This window comes from Lepidochelys olivacea (genome assembly GCF_965140295.1).
Source record: "Lepidochelys olivacea isolate rLepOli2 genome assembly, chromosome: 3".
Classification (NCBI taxonomy): Eukaryota; Metazoa; Chordata; order Testudines; family Cheloniidae; genus Lepidochelys; species Lepidochelys olivacea.
This window is the reverse complement of record NC_140413.1, coordinates 160,949,491-160,962,267: the sequence shown is the minus strand read 5'-3', so window position 1 is coordinate 160,962,267 and position 12,777 is coordinate 160,949,491. Positions and strand designations below refer to the sequence as shown.

The window sequence follows — 12,777 nt, the reverse complement described above, 5'->3', positions numbered from 1 at the left end:
CACCATATAGTAAGCCATGAAAAACATCTCTCCCTTAAAAAACAAACAAACCACCACTTAAGTACTAGGATCATGGAAGCTTTAGCAGTGTCTGTAGATATTTTATATAGGATATTTGTAGCAGATCAAACGTTTTGGACAAGAGATCTTTTTCTTGTAACCTTGATTTGTAGTTAAGCATTCAATCATCAAGCAGTGAGCTGGAGAGCACAATTGCATGTAGCAAGGTGGTGGTGTAGCTAGCTAGTTAGTTGGATTTACAATTTGATAAGAACGAATGTTGTAATTTTTACCTGTCTATATGCACAGTACTTTTAATTAAAAATTAGTTAAACCAGATGCCAGTTGCTTAGACAATCTGGACGAAAACTTGTTTTCATAACAAAATTGCTTCTAAATGGCTCGTGCTATTGCTTAAGCCATATAGAAATGTTACTCCTTTTCGAGCACCTCCTGGATCTCATGAGGTGCTTAGATGTACCCTGCTTTCAATTGCTATGTTCTTTTGCTGGTATTTGACCTCCTGGAGTGGATGCTGACTTGTGCTGTAACTAGTCTCAAGAAATTGGTATGCTTTTTGACCTTTAGTCTTTGTTAGACTCTCTTCTGTTGGCTATAGTTCACTTATTAAATTCATGCCTGATTAAGGGTGCCAGTTCTGCTTTCATTGAAATCAGTGGCAAAACTTTCATTAAATTCAATGGTAGCAAAACTAGGCAGTACATATTCTGGAATTTTGCAAGTTAAGTTGAAGTGCCAACTTAAGGTTTCATATATTTTACTCTTGATATGTAGGATTTCTGTGCCAAACTATTATTTGCAATAATATGAGCTATCTGTATAAATCCCCTGCACATCAATAGAAGAAGGGATCTCTAAAATCGTATTTCCAGCTGCTTAGCATTTAAACACAGAAACTATCTTGGGAAAAATAACAACTTTAACCATCTGGTTTACTAATACTTAGGGCGCCGTCCTGCAACTGCTCAGCACGTGGCATTCTCATAAACTTCAATGAAAATTCCACATGCAGACTGGCTACAGGATCAGGCCCCTAATTTTTAACTAGAATTAGAGAAGTCCTTTTCTTCCCACATCAATTACAGGAAGCTTTCCTTACTATCTGTATGCTTCTATTTTTCATAAACTTCAAAGATTCCAAATATAGGAGCACAAGCCTACATCACCAGGCAGATCCATTTGCCAAGCTGACGTGCCCTTGTAGGTAGTAGACATGCAGAATGCACAACTTCACTTCTTTAAATATCCCAGTAACAAATGGAGATGTTGCCAGTGACACAGCTGGTCTGGCAAGTACCAACTAACCTTGGCAATATCTTTTGATTAGCCAACAAAGTAGGGCCTAATCCTGCAATGCTAATGTTTTGTAAATAATGTTTTTGCATAGTGCTTTTAAAAGTTATTCCAGGCTAAATTTTGTTTCCAAGTTTCAGCTGCCAGTTTGTGTTACTTGATCTTTGGCAACAGTTACTTTACCAGCATTTATAGCTTGCAGCGAGTATTGAAGAATAACATATAAGCTTCATTGTCCCATCTTGAACCTGACTATGTAGAGAGGACAATGCAATCCTTTCCTCCCAGTTGGCTTGGCTGACCCAGAGCTTGCATGTTACATCCTCATAGGATAAATCTGGAGATGTGCCATGAAAAATACAGATATGCTATTCCAGTGCTTCCTTTTATTTATTAGGTTGTTCATTTTTCCCTGAGTTTGCATGTTTGAGTATATTTATCTGGAAACAATCAAATGTGAATTATCCTGTTTTTATGGAATGTCAGGTCATTCTTGTTCAGGAATTGTTTGACAGTCATAGAATATCAGGGTTGGAAGGGACCTCAGGAGGTCATCTAGTCCAACCCCCTGCTTAAAGCAGGACCAATCCCCAATTTTTGGCCCACATCCCTAAATGCCCCCCTCAAGATTGAACTCACAACCCTGGGTTTAGCAGGCCAATGCTCAAACCACTGAGCTATCCCATCATGACAATCCTCAAATTGTGGGTTTTGTCTGTGCTACAAGTGATCACTGATGATAACCTAGTGTAATAAATAAGAAGTAGTATGTCTTATATTTAGCTGATCTGAAATCTGCATGGATAAAGGTTTCAGGGCCCAGTCCTGTAAACACGTAGGCATATGTGTAACGTCACTCACTTGAATGGTCCCAGTGAATGAAGTTATGCCCATTCTGGAGTGTTTGGAAGATTGGTTCCAATTCATTGTTCTTTCCAAGCCAGGAGTTTGGACTAGCAGCATGTGCATGGAATCTGGGAGTCTTAAATTCGTCAAGCCCTTATTTAGCTTTTAGGCTTTGTCTACTTGGGAAAATTTTACTGATTTAACTATATTAAGTAAGAAACTGATGTATTTAAATCAGTACAACCCTCTTTTTGGACACTCTTACTTTGGTTGAAGAGTTCTTCATATTGATTTAACTTAAGTCAGTTCCTTACCAGTTTAAGTTAAATCAGTATGAGGCACTTCTTAAACTGAAATAAGAGTTTCTACACTGAGGAAGCTAATTTAACTGATTTTACTAAATCAGTTTCTCAATCTAAGTAGTTAAATGGGTATAATTTCATAGGCAGACAAGGCTTTGGAGTCATTCAGAGGAAAAGTCAGCCAGGTGCAGAAAGGCAAAACTCATGTACAAAGTGGGCTGTAGAAGGGAGCTTAGGTTACATAGCTTCTTATCCTGGAGCTGTCCCATCCGCTTGTGCTACAGTGCCAGGAGAAGTCCCTATAGCTTCTAGGATCATCTTTATGTGGTCTCAGGAGGGGTGAGGAATACATTGGAACCAACCTCCTGGGCAACTGATTAGTTTAAAAAAAAACATTGGGGAACATTAGAGGGAAAGAGTGCACCTCAGTTGCTTCATCTTCAGGCAGAAGTACTAGAAGAAGGCTTCTGGAGTGAGGTTCTGGAACAGCCTTCCAGTAGGAATAGTGTGGGCAACCTAATCGGGTTTAAGATGGAATTTGATGAATTTATGAATGGGATTATATAACAGGGTTGCCTGTGATAGCAGGAGACTGGACTCAATAACCAGAAGGTTCCTTCCAATCCTGTGTTCTAATGTACTAGACTGTAGTGGCTAATGTAAAATATTCTTAAAATTTCTGAGCATATGGGCCTGATTGTCATATCACTCCTACTAGTTTTTACACTTTTGGGACTCTGAACTTCTGTGGAGGGTCTCCTGATTTACCTTGATATATGTGAGAGGAGAATCAGGGCCTATGTGTACATGTGCTTAAAAAATTTAAGTATTGGCACAGAATTCCATGAGTGTCACTTTCACCCCTCCTGGATGAACCTGTCTGTGAATTATTTGAAATTTAAAAATTAAATGCAAAGCAGCCATTTTAAATGGCTTTTGCCCTATGTTCTAATCCTGTGTCTGTCTCTACACAGATAAGATCTCATTCCCAATTTGGTGATCTCTGCCAGAGGACCACTGCTGCTTCATGCTGTCCCAGCTGGACGCTGGGCAACTATATTGCCATTCTAAACAACAGATCGTCATGTCAAAAAATTGTAGAACGAGATGTTTCTCACACCCTAAAGCTGCTTCGTACATGTGCCAAGTACTACTACAATGGAACCCTGGGGCCAGATTGCTGGGATGTGGCAGCCAAAAGGAAGGACCAGCTCAAGTGTACAAATGTGCCTCGTAAATGTACAAAGTACAATGCTGTTTACCAGATTCTGCACTATCTAGTGGACAAAGATTTTCTAAGCCCAAAGACTGCTGACTACGTCGTGCCAGCTTTAAAGTACAGCATGCTCTTCTCTCCAACAGAAAAAGGAGAAAGCATGATGAACATTTACCTGGATAATTTTGAGAACTGGAACTCTTCTGATGGTATAACGACCATCACGGGGATTGAGTTTGGAATAAAACATAGTTTGTTTCAAGATTACCTATTAATGGATACTGTGTATCCTGCCATAGCCATTGTCATTGTTCTCTTAGTCATGTGTGTGTACACGAAGTCCATGTTTATCACGCTGATGACCATGTTTGCAATAATTAGTTCCTTGATTGTATCTTACTTTCTTTATCGTGTAGTATTTAATTTTGAGTTTTTCCCTTTTATGAACCTCACTGCATTAATTATTCTTGTTGGAATTGGCGCAGATGATGCTTTTGTCCTGTGTGATGTTTGGAACTACACAAAATTTGATAAATCTCATGCTGCTACTTCTGAGACAGTCAGCATCACCTTGCAACATGCTGCTCTTTCCATGTTTGTAACCAGTTTTACCACCGCGGCTGCCTTCTATGCTAATTACGTCAGCAATATTACAGCAATCCGATGTTTTGGTGTTTACGCTGGCACTGCCATATTGGTGAATTATGTTTTAATGGTAACATGGTTACCAGCAGTAGTTGTGTTACATGAACGGTATCTTCTCAATATATTCACTTGCTTCAAAAAACCTCAGCAGCGGGTCTATAGCAACCAAGGCTGCTGCACAGTGTTGTGCCAAGTGTGCCACAAGATTATTTTTGCAGTCTCAGAAGCATCCAGGATATTTTTTGAAAAAGTCTTGCCATGCATCGTTATCAAGTTTCGATATATTTGGCTGTTCTGGTTCCTTGCTTTAACTGTAGGTGGAGCATATATTGTATGTGTTAATCCAAAAATGAAATTACCATCACTGGAGCTCTCTGAGTTTCAAGTGTTTAGGTCTTCTCACCCTTTTGAACGCTATGATGCTGAGTACAAAAAGCTTTTTATGTTTGAACGTGTCCACCATGGAGAGGAACTCCACATGCCAATTACAGTAATCTGGGGCATCTCTCCTGAAGATAATGGAGATCCTCTAAATCCTAAAAGTAAAGGAAAGCTGAAACTAGACAGCAGTTTTAATATTGCAAGCCCAGCTTCACAAGTCTGGATTTTACATTTTTGCCAGAAGTTAAGAAATCAAACATTTTATTACCAAACTGAAGAACAAGACTTTGCAAGCTGCTTTATTGAGACATTTAAGCAGTGGATGGAAAATCAGGACTGTGATGAGCCAGCTCTTTATCCCTGCTGCAGCCACTGGAGGTTTCCATACAAACAAGAAGTTTTTGAGTTATGCATCAAGAGGGCCATCATGGAGTTAGAAAGAAGCACTGGGTACCATTTGTACAGCAAAACCCCAGGGCCTCGCTTTGACATAAATGATACTATCAGGGCTGTTGTACTGGAGTTCCAAAGCACTTATCTCTTCACACTGGCTTATGAGAGAATGCATCAGTTCTACAGAGAGGTGGATTCATGGATTTCAAATGAGCTTCGTTCTGCTCCTGAGGGTCTTGGCAATGGATGGTTTGTGAGTAATTTAGAGTTCTATGACCTCCAGGACAGTCTTTCTGATGGTACTCTGATTGCCATGGGTCTTTCAGTTGCTGTTGCATTTAGTGTAATGCTACTTACAACTTGGAATATAATTATAAGCCTTTATGCAATAGTTTCAATAGCTGGAACTATATTTGTTACTGTTGGTTCTCTGGTTCTTCTTGGATGGGAGCTAAATGTGTTAGAGTCTGTTACTATTTCTGTAGCTGTTGGCTTATCTGTGGACTTTGCTGTTCACTACGGAGTTGCTTACCGCTTAGCTCCTGATCCAGACCGAGAAGGAAAAGTCATCTTCTCTCTAAGCCGCATGGGCTCTGCAATTGCAATGGCTGCCTTGACCACATTTGTGGCTGGAGCAATGATGATGCCTTCCACGGTCTTAGCATACACCCAACTTGGCACCTTCATGATGCTTATAATGTGCATTAGTTGGGCTTTTGCAACCTTCTTTTTCCAATGCATGTGCCGTTGCCTTGGACCTCAAGGCACTTGTGGCCAGATTCCTCTGCCAAAAAAATTGCAATGCAATGTCTTCTCCCAAGCTTTGTCAGGAAGCCAAGGAGACCGGGGACAAAACAAAGCACATCTTGCCAACACATTTCAGTTGGATTCCGGAGGGCAAAAAATAGAAATGGAGCAGGAGCATTATGAGTTAGAGCCTCTGGCATCACATACCAGTAATTGTAATTCATCAGAGAAAGTAAGTTATGAAGAAACCCACATCTGCTCAGAACTTTTCAATGGCAGACCCCCAAATGCATGCACGTCTGTGCATTCAGCATATAACAGTGAATTGAATAAAAGCATCAAAAATGAAGCTGGTTCAACCCTGGTACAGCCATGTGTCGACCAGCATACCATGTGCCCCCTCTCCTCTCAGAACAGGCAGTGTAGCTGTCCAGATGCATATAGACAGTTAAGTGACACTTTGTGCTACCAATGTGCCCCGTCATCTGGTAATGTTGTGCAGGTCCAAAACTCTGTGTCTCCTGTAAATGTTTTACAGCAAGCTGTTGAAAGCTTTGTTCCCCCAGTCCAACATGTGCTCCATTGCAGTTGTCTTCAGGGGAGACTGAAAAGACCCACGATGCAGAACTCTCTGCCTAGAAATTTTTTTCTGCATTCAGTACAGCAGTTTCAAACACATGAAAGAATAAACAGGAGAGATGCAGCTAGTCTTCAGAATACAGAGGAGAGTGTAAGAACTCTTCCAAAGGTGACCAGCTCCTCACTGTTTATCTGCAGAAGTGCTGGTTCTCTTATAAAACCTTGTTCTGAAGCTGAAAATAATGTATCAAGTAACCAAAAGGGACTCTGTAAAAACAAAGACAAGTGTGATTTAAGGGGTACAGCAGTAAATGGAAATGAAGACAAGCGAACTTCAGTATCAAAGCAGAAGATAACTGAAATCAAGATAGATCCGAATTCATCGCAAACTGACCAACTTTTGAAGGCTGATCAAAATGATCAGAAACACATACTGAACAGTACAGTGAGAGAGGCTGAGTATGAGTTTTGCCCTGAAAATACACAATATTGTAACAGAACTATAACAGTGAAGTGCAATTCCGCTGACAGTCGAATGCCAAACATTGAAGCCAATGTACCTGCTCTGTTAACGCATCCAGAACTTTCCAATGAAAGTTTGTTAATAAAAACGCTATAATAAATCTTACATTTGGCAATCCTGTCTCTTTTTAAATTAATTTCATTAAAAAACAAAACTCTGGATAAAACAAATGATAATTTATATTTTAGCACCATTTTGAAATGGAAAATATATTTTACCGAACAATGAACATTTGTAAATTGTAAAAAACCCATTACTGTGTAATGAAACCTGATGTTGTTGAGAATGACTTTCTGTAAGTAGTAAGAGGGCTTACACTTAATTTAGTTTTTGTCCCAAATATTTGAGTCTGAGTTCTCCTTTCCCCACCATGCTGAAAAATAAAGCATTCCAAAGAGAGTGTCCCCTTTCTGAGACCACGATTTAGGAGATTTGATGAAATTTGGAGGGAAGGGGATTCTGCCATATTGTCCAAGTATACTCCCTACTCTATTCCTTTGCTTTCTTAGCAGTCTTACAGGAGGTATGAATGATTCAAATCTAATCAGCCTTTCTACTGAGCACAATGCTGGCACCTGAAAGAGGAGGAGTTGCCATGGTTGTTTTTGAACCAAGATCTCCTGTAGCCCATGTTCTCAGTGTGTTCAGTTGGGAGTATGTTTCATTGTTAATGTGATATTATAATGAAATGAGAAAAGCAGCCTCTTTGGAGGTCAACAGAGAGAGATACACTGGACTGCCATTACTAGATATATATGCCGTACAGTAGAACCCATTTAAAACTGGCCATTAGTGACAGTTACTATATAGAGACCTCTTAAGGATATAGGTAAACAGTGGTAACCTTAATTCAGATGGGAACTGGAAAATGGCTACTTTTTAATGACAATAGCAGAGAAATCATATATGTAATTTTATATTAAAATCAGGAGTGAAAGGCCTTCCAATATAGTATTTTTTCACTGAGTACTGTACAAGTTGGAAGTGAAACCTCTGCAGATGAAGCACCGTTGGTAACTATGTTATAGTCTTGTTGATGGTAGACTGGAGGAGGTCAAGTCAAAAAGGCTTTAAACAATTACGTTTTTATTTCACATTGAGGTTTGCTTACCCAAAGGAGTTCCAAACCTGACATAATTACAAATATTGGTCCAAGCCACATATCAAAGAAATTGGATTACAAGCATTATATTCACATAACTGCAGAGTTTTCTCGGATGTCAGATATAGATTTGTCATATATACAGCTGCAGGTATCAGTGGTTTACCAAAGCAGATTTGAGAAGTGAAATTTTATAGAGTATCTTAATTGAATATTTGTTAGTGTTTAATCTTGTGCCCAGTAATTGAGCTGTTACAGCAAACATTATGCCGAATTTTTTAAAGATAATATAATTATAAAAGATTTGTTTAATAGAATGGGGTGTTGTCCAATATTAAGCACGCTATGAATCAGTGAAAGAGGAGAGTAAATTTTTCCTGTTCTACTTTTCATGTCCAAGGGACGTGACAATCAGTGTCATGTGACAAACCCCTTCTCTTTTAGCTGTGAGCCCCAGCGTGCTCAGCATAAGATCTTGAAGATTATAGAATAGACTAGAATAGCATAAGAGATTTGCGTAGCATAATTGACTTCCCTAGGTCTACAAATACAACTCAGATTTCTCTGGCTTACAAATCTTCACTAAATTCAGGGCCAAATCATGCCTACCCCCTTACACAGATGCATAAAGGGGAGGGGCCACCCAAGGAATCTCCCCACCATACAGGGGCTGGACATTGGACACATTTTCTGGCTCAGTAAATAACTGCATGAGGTTAACGGTGCTAGCAATTCACAGAGGGGACGGGGGGAGGTAAGAAAAAAGCAGGGCGATAGCCCCAATGGCACCAACTAACCGAGCTGCCCAGTCATGGAAGGAAGGCTACACTGCACTTTCTTAAAGGGCAGGGGCCCAGTAGCTGTGCTTTCTTATAGTGGAAGATTTCTTCATAATGCTTCCTAGTGCACCTGCGGTGGAGTTGCTATGTAAGGCACATTAGAGCTATGAGACAATAAGGTGTGAAATAAAAGGGGAAAGATGTTGATGCTAGTTTAGGCTGCCTTCGCTCTAGTCTCCGAAAGTACAGTGTAATGCTTGTGCTGCTTTCGCCACACCTGTTGTCATCCATCTTCATGCCATCGGAATCCATGGACCGTTTGAAAGTCCCTGGTCCAGACAGCTATAGTGCTGGGCATGCTACAGGGATGTATTGGTATGTTTGGCAGCTAGTTACTAAATTACATTTTCATGAAGGCTCTTTGCCTAAGGTAACCCTGTCCTACAGGTCTTTAGTAAATGTTTTTATAATAGGGGAGGTAAGCGATAAAGGAGCAACCCACTATCTTAAAATAGTGATGTGTATGTTCTTAAGAAGGGCTGATATAGCAAAACTATCTGGGTAGGTAAGGGGTTGTGAAGTAATGTGTACTTACAAAAGATTAAAATTAGCTAAGGTACTTGGCCGATGAACAGTAGCATTTACCATTTGTGACTTTGTACTCTGATTACCCTGCTGACATCTTTATTCCTGCCAAGTCAAACTTAGCTGGGCAAGTAGCAATCAGAAATATCTAAAGGAGAATGAGTTCATTGTTTGCATAGACGGCATTTCTTTATAACAGACGTGTGCGTGCGTGTGTTTTTCATTTGTGTAAATGCATACGTATACAGTACAGCGCATATCCAACAAGGCAGGCATTCCAGCTCCAACCCACCCCATACAGTGGGAGGGAGAGAAGAAAAGAGGAGCTCTCAATGACTGCTGGAGGCAGGTGAGGCCATGTGGAACTCTTGCCCTAGGGATCATGCCCAAGGAAGAATCGAATAATAGCAATCCACCCCCCTCGGGGGAGCTGTCAGTGACTGCTAGGAGCAAATGAGAGAATGTGGGATCCTTCCCCACCCCATGATACTACACAAGCCCCACACATACATTGGGTGTTGATAGCAAGAATTGCCAGTGACTGCATGGAGGTAAGTGAAGCACCTGCCCACAGGAGACTACAGCAAACCTTGACCACGGGCAGAGTCTCTCTAGCTGTCTCCTCTACCCCATCTCCTAATGAGCCTGAATCTATATGTAACACACCAACTAAGTGTGCTGTGTTCCGCTTGGCCGGTCTGCATAGTGGCTGAGATCCCTCTACTGCTAGCAGCTCACAGTTATTCCTTGAGCTCTTGTGATCGAGTTCTGTGTTTTGGTGTTGAAGGTCCTGAGCTCTGTCTTTGCAGATGCCTCATGATGGGAGGTTGTTATATGTGGCAAGGGGTTGATATGGTAGAAGGGGAGGGTACGTTGGGGCAGACATAACATGGTTGGACTACAGGTACAAGAGGGAAGGATAATAGGAAAAGATGATCCAGAGGTGGGGAGGAAGGAAAAAACCACAACAAACCAAGATCTAACATATAGATGACATTTTGCTTTCATGTGTTGTCTGTCATGTCTATTTAGATTGTGTGATCTTTGAGATAGAGACAGTGTCTTCCCATGTGCTTGTACTGGATGGTAAGTAACATCATTCTAATAAAATTAATGTATTTAACAAAAACAATATACTATGAAGGTTACGTTAAACCCTTTAAAATATCTTGCCACACCCAATATGCAAGCATTCTACATTTAGCACAACTCCTTCATGGTTGGGAGGAGCATCTAGTAGTCTCATAAAATACAAGAAAATGAGCCACATTTTTAAGGGTTTCTTAGCGTGTATTAGCGGTAAAGCTTTCTTTGTTTTAATTTGGAGGGATACAAGCTAACTCCTTTTGTGATCATCTGGCATCAGCTGTAACTGATTCTGTATTTTGGCAAAATGGGAGTACTCCCTTGAAAATGCCTTGGATTTGGAGGACCTCTGATTTTGCCAAATGGAAGCTGGGCAGTCAATCCAAGAGAAATTGAAACATATAGGTTAACCTATTACAAGATTTTAACTCTGTAAGAAATGTCCAAAGTGATGAACGCAAATGCATTTTATTTTAATAGAAAATCTTACATTACTTCATGTAAGTAGCAGATGGTTTCAAAAAATTGAGGGATGCTTCTGCTCAGTGCTTACTCAGATAAAACTCCCATTGATTGAATTGAAATTGACCTTATATTTTTGCCACAAGCTGGGAAACTATTAAATTTCATTTGTAGCAACGGCATGTAAAATATCAGTTATAGTATTTGAATTACAGTGGCAAGAATGGGGCACCATTGTGTTAGGCACTGTATAGACAAGACACACATCGGGAGACCATGACTGCATTAAAAAGTTCACACACTATATAGGCAAAATAAAGGAAGCAGACTTACCCAAGGTCATTCAGGAAGAACCAGAATTAAATCCAGATCTTCTGAATTCCAATCTAGTGCCTTAATCACAAGACCATCCTTCCTCTCTGTGCTTTTTTATTTCATTACCCTTCACTTGCTGATTCCTAAGATACTGTATTTGTGCATAATTTTTCCTTTTTATTTTTAAAATTTACGTATTTTTACCTTTACATTTACAAGTTTAAGGCCTCATCTAGCTTTAAAAGTTTGCTAGTATTGCTATTGCCAGCAATTACTCTTCTTACTAGAGTAGATGCAGCTTATACCAGCAAAAAAGTGCTTTTGCTGGTATAGCTTATATGCAGTTCAGTGAGCAAAATACACTATACCATCAAAAGCACTTCTTTGCCACAATAATTGTATCTACACTAGGGTCTTTTTGCCCCCCAAATCAATCTCCTAACTGACACTGATGTACTAGCAAAAGTTTCTAGTGCAGACATGGTGTAACATTCAAATACTCCTCAGCAGAGTAAACTAACCGACAGTTAATCATGATTTAATAATTAAAAAAAAATTTCTGAAAACATGTGCTTTCATACAATATGGGCCTGACACTGCTCCTACAGCATTCTTACAAATTCCATTGATTTCAGTGGAGTTAGCCCTGATTTACACTGATGTAAACAAGAGACTCTGCTCTGGCAGTGGCAAGGAGTGAGCATAAACCTTGTCTGATAGTTTAGTAAGGAAATACACTTGTCGTAAGATGCACAGGACATGGGGAACAGGAACTCCTGCATTCCAATCCCAGTTCAGACAGACTCCATCTTTCACCTCAGGCAAGTTAATTACTTTACCCAGGCCTCAGTTTTCCTATTTGTAAAAAGGGGATAACACCTACATTATCTCACATGGATATTGTGAGAGCTAATGTTTGTAAAGTGCTTTCAAGACAAAAAAGGCTAATTATTCTTTTCAAGGATAGTAATATAGGAAGTGGCAACGCTTTCTACTCAGGCTTTCAGCAGCATATATATTTGGCTGTTGTACTATGGAGGTGGTTCTTTGAAGACTGAAGAAAAGACGATATGCCCTGAGAAACCAGTGCTCCCAGGAAGAACTCTTCCTAGTCTGCTCGTTCACTGGAGCCATTCATTTCAAGCTGCTTGCTGGCCCAGGGCTATGGCTCTTAAGTATGGGAGGAGCTGGGTTCAAATCCCCCAAACAAGCTCTCAAGTCAGATAGGAAGAAGGCAGCATGGCCTAGTCTAGTGGACAGGGCCACAGGCTTACAGTCATGAGGCCTTGTTTCTATTGCTGGCTCTGACGCTGACTTGCTCCGCGACGTTGAGCCAATTACTTCACCTCTCTGTACCTCTCTTCCCCTCCCACACTTTACCTGCATTGTCTACTCAGCAAACATCTACTTGGCCACTGGGGGTGTAATTTCCAGTTCAGGTAGATGTAGAGCTAGCATGCTGAAAATAGTAGGGTAGCCTTGATGATTGCTGGTGGCAACGT

General features: G+C 40.3%; 1 protein-coding gene across 12 annotated transcripts in view; it reads left to right on the top strand.

The window, feature by feature from the left end:
* DISP1 (dispatched RND transporter family member 1) overlaps nt 1–7,051 on the top strand; it is a 161,350-nt gene extending 154,299 nt beyond the window's left edge. For all 12 annotated transcript variants that reach the window (XM_084623984.1, XM_084623992.1, XM_084623987.1 and 9 more), the window contains one exon: nt 3,437–7,051. In XM_084623984.1, coding sequence (XP_084480110.1) covers nt 3,437–7,042 — 3,606 coding nt within the window. In that variant the 3' untranslated portion in view covers nt 7,043–7,051. The remainder of the gene's footprint in view (nt 1–3,436) is intronic.
* Nucleotides 7,052–12,777: the final 5,726 nt, after the last annotated feature.